The sequence below is a fragment of the Lemur catta genome, chromosome 16 (assembly GCF_020740605.2).
Source record: "Lemur catta isolate mLemCat1 chromosome 16, mLemCat1.pri, whole genome shotgun sequence".
Lineage (NCBI taxonomy): Eukaryota > Metazoa > Chordata > Mammalia > Primates > Lemuridae > Lemur > Lemur catta.
In genome coordinates, this window is record NC_059143.1 from 35,920,080 (window position 1) to 35,937,575 (window position 17,496).

The 17,496-nt window shown below is 52.6% G+C and overlaps 1 protein-coding gene across 3 annotated transcripts in view; it reads right to left on the reverse strand.

Annotated features, from left to right (window-relative positions):
* The window catches only part of SMAD7 (SMAD family member 7), a 29,287-nt gene extending 20,374 nt beyond the window's left edge, over positions 1-8,913 (reverse strand). For 2 of the 3 annotated variants that reach the window (XM_045527490.1, XM_045527489.1), the window contains exons 1-2: positions 6,739-8,913; positions 5,384-5,437 (exon numbers count right to left, since the gene is read on the reverse strand). In XM_045527490.1, coding sequence (XP_045383446.1) covers positions 5,384-5,437; positions 6,739-7,348 — 664 coding nt within the window. In that variant the 5' untranslated portion in view covers positions 7,349-8,913. The remainder of the gene's footprint in view (positions 1-5,383; positions 5,438-6,738) is intronic. The other variant, XM_045527491.1, reaches the window with a different exon arrangement.
* Positions 8,914-17,496: the final 8,583 nt, after the last annotated feature.

The window sequence follows — 17,496 nt, forward strand, 5'->3', positions numbered from 1 at the left end:
ACCACACATTCCAAAAGGCTGACTCGCGGCCGCGATGCTGATTATTAATGGTCTGCTCAGGCTTCAGTGCCCATCATAAGACAGACCACAGCACCTTGTCACCCGTCTGGGCTCCGGGTGGCCAGTTAATCATTAGGCAAGTCAGGCTCAATCAGACCGGCTGGAATTTCTCTCGTATTACAAGTCTTCCATTGAGGAAACCTGGTAGTTGCCAAGGTCAAAGAAGGTTCAGGTTGGACTTTCTCAACCTTGGTGGCTCTGTCTTCCCCCACCAACGGCGAAAGCCCCTTGCTTGGGTCCTGTGTCCTCTCTGCCCCATGCCCACAGGCGGGGTCTTGCTCTCATCTTTTTTAAGACAGATTCTCCCTAGTTCTTGAGAACTTTCTCAAGACTGGTGTTGGGCTGAAGGGTTCTTTTTTTCTTTCTAATTGAGGAATGACTTAAGGATAGCAAAGTATACAAGATCTCCAGTAGACTCAATGAATTTTACTCATGTACACACCTGTGTAACCATCACCAGATCAAGACAGAGAACATTCTCAGCAAGGCTCTGAGCCGGAGGGGAAATGTTCCACCTCTCCCAGGCTAGTCCAAACCCCCCATCTCTGGAAACCTTCCCGGGCAACCCCAGACCTGCAAGGCTCCCTGGCCTCAGTTCCTATAAACTCTTTCTGGCACCCAATACTTGGAGTTTCCTTTTGCTGTCTTTGCTGATCTTTTACCTTCAGATTCCATCTGCCTTAAGTAGACTGTAAGTTTCTCTTCAATGTCTCTGTCACCCTAGGTGCTCAGCACAGTGACCTCAATGTTAATGAGGATAATGACAATCCCAGCTGAGAAATAGACTCTACAACCACCCTCCAAGCAATTAAAACAAAAAATAATGTCCATGAACCACAACTAATTAGTCCCATGAAACACAAGTAAACAAGACCCTGTAAGCTTCTCATGCACCATTGCCAACGCCAAACTTCCTGAGGTCCTTGTAGAAAGCCTGGCTCAGAAAAGTCCTTCCCAGCTCTGCAGCCAACACACCAGCTTGGATCACGCAGGCGCCAGTCCTCCCGTCCCTGGCCACTAGGACCATGTCCCCAGGGTGTGCACTACCAGCTTCCAACAGGAACCACTTGGCCATGCTGGCGAAGAGGAATCCAAACCAAAGAGCAGTCCAGAGGCGAGTGGCCCATGAGAGTTCTTTAGGGGCCTACACTAACCAGAGCCCCAAATCATCTCTGGGTTGCTGCCATCAGCCCCCTTTGTCAGCCCCCTTTAATGCTGAGCTTCTCTAGTCCAGGGTCCCCCTCTCTCCCATTCTCCAGGCTAGAAGAATAACTACTCAAGATCTCTTGTAAACACGGGGGCAAGAGGGGGAGGAGTGGCGGCGACAGGCAGGGAAGAGAGAGAAGGCTGTGTGTGTAATCTCACTTTATCAGGGTAAAGTATAATTCCGAACAGGAATATACAGTTTTACAGGATACACTTAATCAAATGGAAAACAATAGGGGGAGGCAGGAAATGGAGTTACTTGTTAAATGGTGTATACCCTGCACTTTCTAAACTACTTTGATGGCCTTCACCATTTTCTAGAGACAGCCTCCCCAACCCTCTCCTCCACCCACCCCCCAACGGAAGACACCCCCCCCCCACATTAAACGTGATGACTTATCCACGGCCACTCCCCCCAGCTTTGGCTGGCAGAATCCCAGAGGCAAGGTGTGTTTCAAAGGAAAAGCCTGGCATCTCAGAGCAGAGCTGGGACCACATTCAGGGTGTCAGCCTGTCTCAGATCAAAGGTAAGTCAGCTAACACACTGGCAACCACAAGCGTTTTTATGAAATGGTGCTCTGCCCTTCTGCAGTGCCTTTGATCTCAGGAGGGATTTACAAACATTAATTAGGCCTCCCTACCACCTCTGTGAAGTAGCAAAGTATACCTGTTTGACATGCACCCAGGTAAACTGAGGCGTCATTGACTAGCTCAAGGGGCCACCCAGTGAGCTGGGCTATACCCGAGTCCCGCACCTATCCCGTGGCTCTTGCTCCCCAAGGCAGGCCGTGGAGTCCCACCTCTCCTCCCTGGCAGTGCCCAGGCTGAGACAGGCTGGCCAGGCATCCAGACTGGCCTCCAGCTACTGCCTGGCTTGCAGGCCAAAGGGGCCATCCCTCACCCACAGAAAAGCTGGGCAAAGGCAGATTTCTAAAGTCACGGGCTCACCTCTGCCTGCGTCTCCTGCTCCCCAAAGCTCAGGCTGACTGACAGTCAGAAGCTCTAGGCCATTCCTGGCTCTCATCCAGCACTAAATATTACCAAGCACTCAGTAAGTGCTAAGTTCTGTGGGAGAAAAAGACTCACTCCTTTCTCCCAGCAGCTCCAACAGAGTCTGTGAAAAATCCAAGCCTGGGGTGTCCCCCCACCCCACACCTACCACCACTAATATACCCCAAGTGTCCCAACTCTGCCTCACATAGTTCACCTGACCCAGAACTCAAAGGGACCCTGCTTACAGAAGAACACTGCACTGCCTTGGAATCCTCCAATTTTTAGGCAAGCACATCATCATGCCCATAGAATGAATGAATGAACCAATGAATGAATGAATGCATGAATGATCTAATCTAACTCTTTCATCACCTGGACTTAAAAAGAGGCCTGGAAAAGTTAAGAGGGACCAGAGTTAAAAGGCAATGGCAGGGCTAGGTCTCACGTCAAGATGCCAGACTTCCTATCTAGGCTGTGGAGGTGGGATCTGCCAGTGGGCACTGGGCCCCAGGGGTTCCCCAGTCCAAGCATGAAGAGCTCACCCAGCAACGCCCCTACCCCAGCCCAGCCATTCTTCAAACCTTTCAAACCGTCAGACAGAGAGGACACGGGAAGCAGAGCCCACCCAGCTACCCCACCAGCGTCCCCACTCCACAAACTGAGATCTAGTTTCAAACAGCAAATTCTTACTCCTTGTGGGAGGGGGAGGAGGGTGTCTTCTCACTTCTGAAAGCCACAAGTCACAACCACCTTGCCCCGAGGTTCAGTCAAGTGAACATTCCTCTTCAGATGACTCTGCTGGTTCAGGACCACACGGTTCCCAGGTGTACAAAGTCCAGGCCCTCCCAGAGGCTGCCATGGGGTGGCTTAAACCACGGCCAAATGGAGCTCCCAGCTTTTAGCCCTCAAGTTCCTCCAAAGGCTGCAGGGGTACCAGGCCCCAGCTCCATCCCATACCTTTTCCCAAGCTGGAGACTTCACAGGAGGGATTCCCTGAGTCGTGCAACTGCTTAAGATTTTAACAATTGCCAACCGTAAAACCTTATGCCTGTTCTACCTAGTAACCCAAGACCACAAATTCAACCTACAGCTTAGAAACATAATAATGTAAGCAGCAGATCTAAATTCCCAGGCCAAACATTCTCCCCTGCACAAGGTGGGGAGACCCAGGGCAGCATCCTGTCTGTATGTCTGACCTCAACACCTCTGGCCACAACCAGCCCCAGACCTGTCCCGGGCCCCTCCAGCCCAGACCTAGCTGCCCTCCCATGTGTCAGGACAATCCCCCTCACGGGGGCTTCTTCGGCTGCTACAGCTCTCATGTTCTTACACAACGGCGCCTTTATTCGTTCCTTTTTGTGTTCTGTTTTAAACAAAACGTTTTGGGTGAGTAACCAGCTGTTTGAGTTTCCGATTGGCAGGTTAATCACTTCCTATTGGCTGATCTGGAGAACGTTTCTCCCCCTTGGAAATGGCACATTCCTGTCTTTGTGGCTTCTCTGTTTACACACATTTTGCTACCTAATGTCAACACTTGCTAATGAACAAATATATCACTCCACTCACTGAAAATGAGGTCCCACCGGCAGAATGACTGCTTAAGAGATTTATCCCAGTATCTTTGCAGGAAACCCAAGGGAACACGGCCCTTCTTTTCTATGGTTTTGGAGGTTTCCAGGAATATTTATCCCTGACAGTCTTTACCCCTGGGGCCAAGGTCACCGTTCTCTCTTTAAAGGGAAACCTCCAAATTTGAAGAATACGAAAGACCAAACAAAACAGGGCAGAGGTGGCCCCTTAGAGAACTAACCTCATGAAAGACTTCTCGATTCTTTAAGTCACAAACCCAGTCAAGTTACATTCTTTGGGAAAACAGAGCTTGGTGATTCCAGTTAACATTTGTTACAAATACAGAGAGCTGGTTATCTCTCCATTAATGACCATTTATCTGGTGTTTTGTAAATCGAAAGCAAAATATCACATGCTTTGCAGGCCACTTATTAGCCGGGCACCAGACAAGCAGGAACGCCTTCCCACCTTGAGGGAGCTGGTGGAGTCCCAGGAGGGCTGGCTGCAGAGTATGGGCTTCGGTTACACGTTCATTAAAGTATTTAATTTATGACAACGCCCCAGCAAAACTTTTAATTAGCGGGGGGAAAGGCCCAACAGCCAAAACTCATGCGGCGGAAGGACCTGGATAATTCCAGGAGCTAAATGGTGCCCAACTCTTCACTTTTTCTTCTCCCAGAGCTTTGGCAAAATACAACTGTCACAAGTGTGACGTTTTTTTCAGGCACCAGTATACAGGCACAAAAACCAATGTAAGAGTTTGTGCTTTTAGCAAATAGATCTCCCACTCTAGGAAGGACTTGTCCCTTTGGCATCCCCAGGTTTGTTTTGCTGACCCTGTCCCCTGGCACTGTTGGGTCCAGATGGGCCCCTGTGCTACCGGCCAGAAGCTGAATGCAGACAACTGCAACAAGGCTGGTGCCAGTCACCAATGGGCTTCTGCCCTGGCCCCACGCCAGCCAGTGACAAAGAAACAGGCAGGCAGAGCTATGCTCAAAACTTTGATGGCTCCTACCAAGAATTCTGAGAAAACCCCAAGAGACATTTGACTTGTAGGTGACTGGGGCAGGGAGAACCCACTCTCCTTTTACTTGTTGTCTATACTTCTTGAATGTTCTAGTGTCTACTCCAAACCAACGTCTCTGCACCTTTTTAAACTGCCTTCCCGGCTGTCTGATCATCCTTTCCATTCTTCCCACCGATTCTTCTGGCACTTACAAAGTCTCCGAATTTTCCCATCAACCTGTCCTATTTGGCTCCCAAGACTAAAGCTTCCACGTGTCACAGCTGAGCCAACTTCGGTCCCGGAGTGCAAACACATGAAAAAGGAACGAAATGTAAAGCCTATCTAGGAAACGTCTTAGAAAAAAAAAAAAAAAAAGATTCAGCCACAACAACAGAAAAATTCACCAAACTTCCAGTAGAGGAAACCTACAACCAACTTGAAGCAAGCCTAGCACCTCCCCAGGCCGCTGCCTAGACATAAAAACCCGGTTTCTAAAGGCTCCGTTTCTAACTCAAGATAAGAAGGATATTTTTAAAATCATCTACTCACCAGTTGGTTTGAGAAAATCCATCGGGTATCTGGAGTAAGGAGGGGGGGGAGACTCTGGAATTAAAAAAGTAAAAGAAAATAAAGGCCCAGCCATGAGAAAGAGAGATAGAAACTTATGATAACAGAGGCATTCTTTTAGCCCAACTGTTTGTCTTAGCTGTGGGGGCTGGAGGCAGGGCCGCGAGGCGGTGATTGCCTTGATATTTAGCTGTCAGATAAACAAAAGAGGCCGCCTGGCGCCAGCCTCGGCGCTCAGCTCCTCCACGTCTGCGGCCGCTGCCGCCTCGCTCGGCGGGCCGCGCTGGAAACCACCGGCTCGGCCGGGGCCGCGCACTGCACAGTTCACGGGGCGGGGGTCCCCTTCCAGTCCCCGAGCTCCGGACCCCGCTCCCACCACCCCACCTCCTCTCCCGCGCCCGCCCCGCAGGGGTGCAATTCGCTCCCGCCCCCGCCGCGCGGGGGACACCGGGCGCCCCCTTCCAAGGCCACCCGGGAGACGCGCCCCAAGAGTGCCGGTGAACTCGGGGGACGCGCCTGGAGTGCACCCCCCCACCCCGTGCACGTAGAAGTAGAGAAAAGGGAAAGAATGTAGGAAGCTTGAGAGGATAAAAAGGAAGGAGGCTCGGGGTCCCAGCCGAGAAGCCCAGGCCCCAGTGCAGTAAGGGACAACGGCTGGGGCCCAGAGATTCTATTATAGACAGGTCTGTGCTTCTCTGTGCGGAAGAAAGAGAAAAAATACGGGGCACCCAGCTTCTCCTGGTGGTTTGTTCCTTTTCACCCTGGGGCTGGCAGAGCTGAGAGCAGATACCCAGTTCGGCCTCCCACCCTGACCCTCTCTGCCCCAAGACTCCAAAGCCGCGAGGCCAGGGCAGCATCCGAGCCACTTGTGTTCGACGTGACTCCCTTATTTACTAAAGGAGCGGAGACTTTCCAGTCTTTATAGCTCCATTCTCCCAGCCTCCCTTGGCGGGCTTGGACCGAATCCAACTCGGCCACACACCTCAACGCCTTTCCGGGTGCGGGGGAGGCGTGACCCCCACCTCTCTGCACCCCCGTACAGATCCGGAAGTAAGGGCGTCTAATATTTAACCGCACGTCTGCACGGTGTGTGCAGGAGCAGTGCCCATAGACCCCCTCGGGCAGCAGAGCAGGAAAAGCCTGGAAGGGAACCCCCAGGGAATGCCCTTAGAATCTCCCCTTGTCCCTTCTCTACTTTCGTCCCCCAGATCTCCTCCCAGGAGGGGATGTGCACTCCCCTGGAGAGGAGGCAGCACACAGCCACAGCCCGAGGGGGCTTTTCTTCCAGTGCTTGCGCGCCGTCGGGGAGGGGGGATGAGCACAGAGCAACTTCATACCTAGTTCGCAGAGTCGGCTAAGGTGATGGGGGTTGCAGCACACCAGCTCCGGGTTGATCTTCCCGTAAGATTCACAGCAACACAGCCTCTTGACTTCCGAGGAATGCCTGAGATCCGGCCACCTGAACACTTTGCACAGCAGGAGGGGGAGCGAGTAGGACGAGGGCGGCTGCGCGGGCTGCGCGCTGGCGGGCGCCCCCGGGCCCAGCCTGCAGTCCAGGCGGCCGGGCAGCAGGAGGCATGCGGTGCGCGTACCGCCGCGGGACTCCACGGCCTGGAGCAGCAGCTCCAGCTGCCGCTCCTTCAGTTTCTTGAGCACCGAGTGCGTGAGCGCCTTCAGATCCGCCTCGGCGCCCCCGGCCGCGCCGGCGCCCGCGGCTGGGGGATGGGGATGGTGGTGACCTTTGGCACCTCGGACCGCCTTGCCCAGGCAGCAGCCAGCCCTGCCCGCGCCGCCGCCACCGGCCCCATGCGCCCGGCCGTCCGTCGCCCCCTCACCCCGCAGCTCGCCTCCTCCGCCTCCCCCCGCGCCCTCCTCCTCGTCCTCGCCGCCGGGCGCACGGCTCCTCCAGAGACGCCGGACGAGCGCAGATCGTTTGGTCCTGAACATGCGGGGCGAGGAGGCGAGGAGAAAAGTCGTTTGCCGGCTAAGGAGCGAACATGACCTCCGCACACCATGAAGAAGTCGGGCGCCGAGTTGGGGCAGCAGGCGCAGGCGACAGCAGCAGCAGCAGGAGCCCGGGCAGAAGCGGCGGCGGCCCGAGGGGCGCTCCGTGGCATGCGCCAGTCTCCCGGAGGCCGGGGCGCGCGCGGGGGCCCGGGGGCGCCCGCCGGGGCTCGGGGGCCTGCGCTCCGGCTGCCCCACCCCGCGCGGCCCGCGCCCTGCGCGGCTCTCGGGCCCCGGCGCGCCCCGGAGGAACGCGGCCGCCGCTTCCCTGGGGACGGGCGAGCCGGCCCCCGTCGGCGCCTCCCCAAAAAGAAGCCCCCCCGCAGTGGCTCCCGAATGTCGGGCTCGCCAGCCTCGGCTTCCTACATGGAAGATCCGCGGGGGCAAAAAATGAAAGGCGTTCGGCTGGGCTGCTGGAGGGAGGAAAAAGCCTCTTTCCCCCTTGCTAAGCAACTTAATTTGGGGGTGGGGAAAAAGCAGGCAATTAAAAAAAAAAGCAGGCACGCGATTTATTTTTTTCCTCTATATCCTTAGTAACCGGATCTCCTCGAATTCCGTGCACACGAAGACTCGGGGGAGGGGGCTGAGTGGACTTCACCCCGCATGAGATGTCTGGCGAAATAAGGAGGCTGTCTCAAAACCTAAGAACCAAATATGCAAAGCCCCAAATGAAAAACACCTCCTCAAACCTTGGAGGTCTGGGGGCGTCCGGCTGGAGCTGGGATTTAAAAAAAGAAAATGTTTACAAAGTAAAACAAGATGTTTGAGGGGTGGAAAAACATATCCACGAGTTACATCCCCTTTTTTTCCTTGCAGAGCCCCGCTGGTCTTTCTCTCCTTTGCTTCTGCCCCCCCCAAAAAATCGTATATTTTTTTAATCCACAGAAAGCTTTGGCTAGACTGCTTCAATCCTGCGCGTCTGGGTGGTTTAGGGGAGTCTCTGGTCTTCCCTCCTCTGCTCCCGGGGGCCCAGGTCCTCGGCGGGGACTTCCTCGGGGCTGGCGGGGGCGCAGGGGCAGAAGATGCTGCGGCGACGGCTGCGCCCAGCGGGGCTGACAGCGCGGGGGAGGGCGGCGCGGCGGCGGCGGCGGCGGGCCCCTGGCGGGTCGCGCGTTCTCGCCCCCCTGGGCACAAGCTGCTGGCTAGTGTGGGGGCCGCGGGGGCCCTTTCCCCTGGCCGCGGCTGGCCGCCGGGGCTCCCCGCATGGGCTGCTCGCCCTGACCCTGCTGCGGCGGCAGAAGGCCCCGGTGTCCTCTCGCCGCCTCCTCCTCCGAGACTCTCCTCGTCGCGCCTGGGAGCCTCCTTGTCCCCCGTCCGCCCTCTCCTGGCGCTCCGGTCCTTCTGCCGCCGCCAGGGGCTAGCCGCGCCGCACTCAAGGGCTCCGGGGCCGGGCGCTCGGCGTCTCGGCGCCGGCAGGCTGGCTCTGTCTCGGGCAGCTCTCTCCCGCGCGGCGAGCGGACCGAGCACGGCGCCCGGCTGGCTCGGCTGGCGCGGCTCGGGGACAGGCTCCTCCGTGCGCCGAGCAGCAAGCGAGTGTGCCCTGGGCTCGCCGCCTCCCGCAAGGCCTCCCGCTCCCGCCCCCTTCCCTCCCCCTTCCTCCCCCTTCCCTCCCCCGCCCCCAGCCGCCGCCGCCGCCGCCGCCTCCTCCCCGCCCCGCCACCCCCCGATCCCGGCCCTCTGCTCGGCTGGTTCCACTGCGCAGTGGCGCGCCCGGCTCCGGCCTCGTCACGTGGCCGTCTAGACACCCTGTCGCTTTAAAAAAAAAAAAAGCGATTGTGTTTCGCAAACAACAGATCGGGTTTCTAAAAGCTATTTCTCCGCCCCCCCACAGCCACCGCCACCCCCTCCCAAGTCTGCAGAGGGGGTACCATTGTGGGGGAGAAAGGTGGGGAGCGGAGAAGCTCCCCGAGTCGAGTGAGACCCGGCTGGAGCAGTGGAGAAATGGGGAGAGCCGGGAGCACCGAGCCGAGCGGGCTTGGCCGCCGAGTTTGGGAGCTGAGCGAGCGGGTCAGTGGCCCGATTTAGACCCGGCGGCGCTCCGCGGCAGTGGCCATCCCGCGCGCGCTCGCCCCAGCGCTTCATTCATTCGTTTTGTTTTAAAGGCCCTGGCGGCAGATCCCTTGGCTGCGCCCGAGGGAAAGGGGAGGAGAGCGCTGTCTCCGCTTTAAAAGACATTTACACCGGACTGGACCGAGGCCCTGGGAAGTGTGCGCTGGAGGGAACAGCCGGGCCGCCGAGGGCGGGGAGGCGGCGCGAATATGACCTCAGCGGCGGCCGCGCGCTCCCTCCCGCCCTCTCCGCTCCGGGCTCCGGTTTCTAGGACTGCCTGGAGAAGTGTGTCTTGTGCATAGCTCTGGAATGCATTTGGCCGGCTGACGAGCTGCGAGGGGCAGCATCCTGGCGGGAGAAGCGGGGGAGTGAGGGTGGGGGCTCGCCTGCACGCCGCCCGCAGGTTTCCTTCCCGGCCCGGAAGACCTCTGCCACCCGCCACCCTGCCTCGCGGCGCGGGAAGGTTACCCAGCGAGCAGACCTGCCTGGGGCATTTATTTGCATGCGGGGCCTATTTCTGCGCTCTTCTGGGCCTTGTAGCTTTTCAAGGTGCTTAGGGTCAGAGAGTTTATCCCTTTACCCCAGGTGCCGGAGAACCATACCCACGTGGCAGGTTACCGCATGGAAATGAGCAAGGCATTGGTCGGGCAGGAGACCTGAACGCGGTTACAGTGTGAAAACCCATGGTACTGCGAAACGTAATGATTTAAATGTATACACAGCAATATTGACTAGGCCACTAGTTGGCATGGTGATCTCACCACCTAATATTCAGTGAAATACGATTTTTTTTAAGAAGTCATTTAGAATTGTAAGATCAGGACAGCAATGAAACTCATTGAGGATTTTAAAGAATCGTTAGAAAAGGTGAAATGCACTGTTTTCATCCCCCTAACTAAATCATATGTTCTTAAAAGGAAAAGACAAGCATGTGTCTTAGCTGCCTTTAGAGCTCAAGCTGTCTCCCCTCCAACCATTTAAAAGGTTTTTAACATACAATGGTGGATGCTTACTAAATATTTAGTACTCAACACTTAGAATTCGGTAGAACTTGGAGGGGCATTTGATCCACTGTCCCACCCCACCAAGAGTACCTTTGGTGATATCACTGGGAGAGGAGATCAGCAACACTGGTTACATGAGCACCTGTCCTGGGGGTCCTGAGGACAGTGGGATGCCAAGCTATGCAGAACCCTGTAGAACAGGGGGGAAGCTGGCATTCTGAACAGTAAGGCCACACAGGCTGCAATTGTACAAACATGAGTTTGTTATAAATTAAAACATTGCTTATCGAAAAGGGCACCAAAACCGTGTGTGTGTGTGTGTGTGTGTGTGTGTGTGTGTGTGTGTGTCAAACGTCTGAAAGAAGCAATCTGCAAAGACAACAGCCAAGAAAGCCCAGGAGGGAATGGAAAAGAGGTGATCCCATCCCCACAGGCAGGGAAAGACAGAAGAGGCAAATGAGATTTTGAGGGGTCTGGGGAATGTATAATATACTCAGAAAGAGTCCCAGACTAGAGGTCAGAAAACCTGATCCCAGGCTGGGGCTTTGCCACTCCCTGGTTAAACAACTTGTGCTAATTAATAGTGATCCTCCTGTTAAGGGAGCCCTCGGCAGGGTTTATAAGGCTTTCTGGACAAGCTTCCTGCCCTCTGGGTCCCATTCCCTCTCTCTGTTCTGAGTCTTGCTAGAAGATCTTCACTTTTTGAGAGTGGCCAGGCCAGACTACATGGTGACAGGAAGGACTTAAATACACAGAGAAAGCAAATATCATCATTCTAATTACGCATCTTGGCTAAATGGAGAATCTGAAGAATCTTTTAGAAATCTGTCCAATTGTGCTAACACTGTAATGAGAGGCCAGAGCACACTTGGGGCAGGTAGGCTTAGTGTGTGTTTCAGGAGTTGATTCTGATGTCACAGCTTCCCTGGGTGGAACATGCATATACTTGCAGAGATATGTTCCCATATCGTGTAATTGTAGGTGTTTTCATTCAGGCGTCACCCCATCTTGCCCTCCCTACAGGGCTCCCCTCCTCCATTTTGCTCCCCTAGGCAGAAGGTGGGGGGATGCTGAGGAGTAGCTCCAGTGATGGGTGCTGCTTTATAGCTCTCTGGCATCCCCTGAATCAGTTAACATCCCAACCTTCCTGACAGTCAGCCGCGCCCATCACATTCTTACTCCTTTCCTTTCCAAGAAAGAAGCCCAGCCAGAAGGCCGGTGGTGGAGGAACTCCTGGCTGGCTGGTATGCCTACAAAGGGAGTTCCTTTCTTTTCCTTCCGCGGGCCCAAGCGAGACCGACAAGCACACCGTTTCAGACTCTTCTGACCCTTAAAAAAAAAAAAAAAAGGTTTAGGAGTTCACCAAACTATTGTGAATGAGTTTGATTCTAATCATTTGCTGGCAAGGGAATATGGAATAAAATATCTCATTTGCAGTTGTTTATTTCCTGTTGTGGCTTCTATTTTCATCTTTTAGTCGCTTTGGTGATAGTAATCAAACCCTAATCATGGTGCAGCCACCAGTCACAAAGACCAAAATAACTCGCAGCAGAGTTATGACAAACAAGGATGGAGTCAGCTAAAGACATGGGTCCTTAATCACTGGCCCTTGACGCCCAGAGGACTGTGGGGGCTTGACTGACTGCCGGGGCGGGAGGAAGCCGAGGCCTGTGGTCTCTGAGCTGCTGGGGAAGCCCAGAACGAAGGAGGAAGGCGAGCAGCACAGCACAGGAAGTGGTGGGAGAAGCCAGGTGAATCCTCCTCCGTACCTGCCAAGGTGAGAGGCGGCTGTCAGAAGGGCCTGACTTGACAGACAGAAGGGCAGAACAGGGAACATCTGCAAAACTCTCAGCACCTCAAAACTCCCGTCTAGGGAAGACAGGATCCTGCCTTTCAGTTCTTTGCTCATGTTCAGTGCTTTCTGGAAGAGAAGGGCAGAGAGAGGCCCCAAAGCATACATGGGTGTGTTGGTAGGGGTGACGGCAGGGGTGAGGCAGGGATGAAGGCTTTTTTCTTGCACAAGCCAAAAGGAGAAACAATTGAAGAGGCCAGAACATTATTGGAAAATGTCAACATTTCTTGCACAATCATCTCCTGAAAAATGTGTGAGTGAGCCCTAAACCATGCTTCTCGGGCGACGGTACAAGTGGAAGCGATGGTTTATGAAAGGAAGATAGCACAAGTAAGGCCCGTGGGACAATGAGTACTTTTCTTGGCTTATCTTGGAATAACAAGAACATAAGTGAATGAAAATGCATCTAATTCACTCTCAAATAAAGATGCTATAAGCCCTGACTCATCAAATAGTCTCGTATTATAGACATGCTGTGAGCTGACCCGTAGCATTTGCGAGGTGCCTATTCAGAGCCCTCAACTAGGCACTCGGAGTTGAGGTGGGGGCAGGATGACATGAATGTTGTTTGGAGGAGACAAGAGAAACACCTAGAAAAATAAAGAGCGAGGACCACAGAGACATTCCAATATAGAGTCACATATAGATGCAGTTTCCTCCAAGGACGGGGCAGTGGATAGCTGAAGAACAGAGCTGGGAGGGGAATTTCACCGTATATAACTTTTTGTACCTTTTGAATTCTGAACCATGTGACTGTGTTACTTATTCTAAAACAAACAGATTTAAAATTTGCTTTTCTCATTTCCTGCAATTCACTGTTCTGATGTCCGTGTAGAAAAGGGCAAGTTGGTGGGGTCCCACATGGAAGTATGCTGTAGACAGCTTCTCTCTCTGTGGGGCAGTTACTACAGGAAGGCCGGTGACAACAGAGGCCGATGTCTCATCCCAGACGACTAGGGTGGAGGCTGTCTCATCATGACCCTGGCAGGAGTCAGCGAGGAAACACGCCAGTCCTAATCAAAAGTCATTCCAGATATCAGTCAGGTGCAAGTCCTAACCCAGGACAGACAGCCTAGTAAATACTGATGTCGCGGCCACAGAGGCACAGGAAGGAGCCTGCCCAATCTGAGAAAATGAGAGCTTTGCTTTTTGGAACAGAAATGTATTCACATGATCCTCAGTTCATTTAGCCAGCACTGATTCAGAGCTGATGGGGTGCCAGGCACCAGGAGAGACATCTGAGGGATATTAATGTGAATATTAAACAGCCTCTGCCTTCAAGAAGTGCACAGTCTAGGAGAGGGCTGGAAATAGGAAAACAACAAACTCTCACAAAATGTGATCAGTGCTACCCTAGCAGCAAGAACAGAGGCGCCAGCTCAGGAAAACAGAAAGTCAAGATACATATTCTGTCTGGAAGGGGCTTCAAAAGGTTTCCCAAAGGAAGAAATAATTTAGACTAGATTGGCTCAGTGGACTAGCCAGGCAGAGGTGCTTCTGGTACTAATGGTCCTATTAAAAAGGAAAAACATAAAAGAAAGGAAAGAAGTTTCATTTGCTTTGAGCTAACTCTTCAAAACCCAAGCCATGTTTACCACTTAAGAATATAACTTTATCTCTAAATGCTCCTAAGCTGCAGGAAGTCAGTGATGGAAGTGAGGTCCCTGCAATGGGTGGTCTGGGAGAATATCTCCCAGTAGGAAGTTTTCTTTGTAGAAAGAAATTGTAGGAGCAACACTAGATCATCTACAGTTACAGGGAAGTTTGTCCTCAAATAACTGGGAAAATCTCTGCAATCTCCCCAAATCAACAGCAGGCCTCACTTGTGTCAAACTGGTTCATGTCAGGAAATGATGCCAGTTTCAATACAAGTGGAAGGGAATTGCCTTCAGTGAAGTTGGCCTGTGATGTCTCAGTAATAGGGGTACTTAGATAATGCTCTCAAATGCCGACAACAAAAAAATATTATTTGCCATACAGTTTGGCCGATTCCTATAGGCACTAAAAAATTAATTTTAAAGACAGCAAAGCAAGCAAATAAGTTGTGAGCGTAACCCAGATGCAGCCCGATGAGCCCTGGTGTTAGGTCTCACTGTCCATGCTGCAGGCAGGTGCTTCATTCCAACCTCAAGCCACACTCAAATGGACTCCAAGTTCCTGGTCATATTGGGCTACCAAATTAACCTTTTCTGTTTTCTGATTTTTTTTTCCCTTCTATTTTTATCTTTCCCATTCCCCTGCCAAAAGTCATTAAAGGGTGACTTTGGTGCTGAGTTCTGCCTAGTAAGTGCTGGTTAGGATGAGACATGAGACATTCTGGTAAGGGTGAATCAGAACTGGCAGGCTGCAGAGGGGTGAAGGATGTTTTGTCTGTAGCAGGGAATTATTACAAGAGCAAACGGGTCATAGATGACCGCACATGCTGCCCCTGGCACATCCTGGGACCCACCAGAGGAGCCCAGCCCCATGAGTGATGGCCAAGGCGTTTCTTCTGGTGAGGACCTAGGAGAGCAGAAAAGACCCTCAGCCCAGTTTGGGGGTTCAGACTTTTCTGCCATTGCTAGCCTCAAGGCCTAAGGAAAGACCATTTCCTGAGTCTGTCTACCTTCCTCATTGCTAACACAGAATTAGCAATGTCTTGTGTATGCCAGACTGAAAGTGAGGCTCAAAGAACAAAGTCCTCACCATGGGGTTGCAGGGAGGGGGCCTTCACACCCTGAGAACCCAAGTACTATGTAAACCAAGTGGTATACAGATGCTAATTAGCATTATTATCATGGATTCTGAGGTCTGAGCTGCCCAAGGAGCTAATTTTGCCTAATCTTCCATGCCTAGGAAATGAACTTTTAGAGGAGGTAATTGTCCAAGTGATAGGGTAATGAAGAAGGAAGCCACTTTTTCTAGCGGCCAGGATTTTTTTTTGTTCGTGTGGGTTTTACAAGGACTGGTGAGAACTCTGTCAAAGAGATAAACCCAGCATCCGAGTGTAAAAGCCAACAAACTTGGGAAAATCTTTTTCCCTGTCAGAATAAAAGAGGGAAAGTGAGAAAATGAGAAAAGTGTTCACAGTATTACTATGAGTCATAAATATTTTCCTGTTTCCTAGAAATATCTCCCCTGGTAATTATGACAAGCAAAAGGGTGGGAAGAGGGTTCATCCTTATGGAGAAGGAGGTACCCAGTGGGCAGGATTCTGCACTGCCCAGCTTAGTCTGGGTCCCTTCTCCACCCCACAGACATTTACTTTGCACGCTTTCAAAGTGGTGGAATATGATGTTCTTCAGCATTGCCAGAGTGTGGTAGACCAATAAGAGAAAGATTGGGAGAAATGCAGGCAAGTAAGCTCGGACTAGCAGGGATTGTAAAGGTTACGTAGCCTGGAGATTCCCCATCTCCACTCCAGACACCAGAACCTGTCGTCCATGGTCAAGTTTGTACCCGGTAGTGTATTTTCACAAAAGCTAGACTATTTGGTGTTTTTAGTTTGCTTTTCATATGCTATTGATTTTTGAATAGGTAATACTTGCATAATGGTACACAATTCAAAGAATACAGGCCGGGCTTCGTAGCTCAGCCTACAATCCCAGCACTTTGGGAGGCTGAGGTGGCAGGATCACTTGAGGCCAGGAGTTCAAGACCACCCTGGGCAACATAGTGAAACCTCATCTTTACTGAATTAAAAAAAAAAATTAGTGAGGCATGGTGGTGTGCACCTACTACACTGTCCTAACTATTGGGGTGGCTGGGCATAGGAGTTTGAGGCTGCAGTGAGCTATGATCATGCCACTACACCCCAGCCTGGGTGACAGAGTGAGACCCTGTCTCTAAAAAAACAAACAAAAAGACCCAAAGAAACAGAAGGGTAGGAAGAAAGAGCTTCCTTTTGCCTGGGCTGCCAACCACCCATTCCTCTCTGAGGCAGCCACCATTCCAGCCAAAGACATGGAAAGTGACTCAAGTTAAAAAGCAGGCCTCCGCCTAGAACTCCAGTCCCCACATCCCCCTGCCTGGCTGACATCTCAAAGGCACCCTAGGCCCATCATGTCCCAAACAGGCCATCTTCCTCCCAGCCTGGCTTCTCCTGCAGAGCTCCATCCTGCAGAAAGCTCACCCCCCTCCAGCTAGTGGTCAGAGCCAGCAACCCAGGACAGCAAACCTCTCCCTCACTCCTTATGCAAATCAGTCCCCCAATCCTGTCAATGTTACCTTCAAAGTGCCTCTCAACCCATCTGCATTTATCCAGGCCCACTCACCACGGCCACCCAGGGTGTCAGCCCCCTGCATCTCTCTCTGGGACGGAGCCACACTTTGGCCTCCTTGTCTTCCTCACTTCCATTCTTGCCTCACTCCAATCCATGCAGTGCCCCTCTGCTGCCAGGCGTTGGTCTCTCTCCCTCCCTCCCTGGTCAGCTCAGTATTCTTCCTTCCGTCCCGTCCCGGGGTCCCAGCCTGAAATGCTCCTCTCTCCTCTCCTAAGCCTCCTCCAGGCTCCCAAGATTAGGTCACACCCCCCATGATTATGCACCCCCAGAGTGCCAGCTGCATCTGCTTTTTGTAGCATTTACAGCCCTTGAAATCTTATGTCTAATTTGGATTGATTCCTTGATTAACATCTGTCCCTCCCCCATCCTTCAACTGTAAACTCCCAGAGGGCAGGGACCAGTACCTCAAGCTCTGTGACTAGCTTAGAGTGGCACTCAACCGGTGTTTGCCAAGTAAATGACGGATAATGAAGGAATAAGTCATTTATTCAGAGATGATGTCCTTCCTAGTTTTAGGAATTAACGTGTCCTATCTTTTATGAAATGATGGTGGTAAGCAGTGGTGTTTATTTATGGATCTACTTAGCAAAATTAAATGTTAGCTATTGAATGGAGGGATCCTTCAATTCAAAGCTATTTAAAGCCCAAGATAGAATTTCAGAGTCGAGAGAGACCCCGGAGGACTCCAAATATGCCAATGAGGCATAAGATGCCCCAAAAGTCGAGAGGACTTGATTAAAACTCTCCCACTGGGTTCCCTCCTTTCCTCTCTCCCCTCTTCCTTTCCTGTCTGAGGGTCTCAGGAGCATTCTCTCATCTGCGGTTCTATGAAGATGGGGCGACAAATGAGACCCTGAGAGACTGAGAATTCTGCAAGCTGGTTAGTGGCACCTTCCAGTCCAGAACTCACCTAGCCCTCTGCCT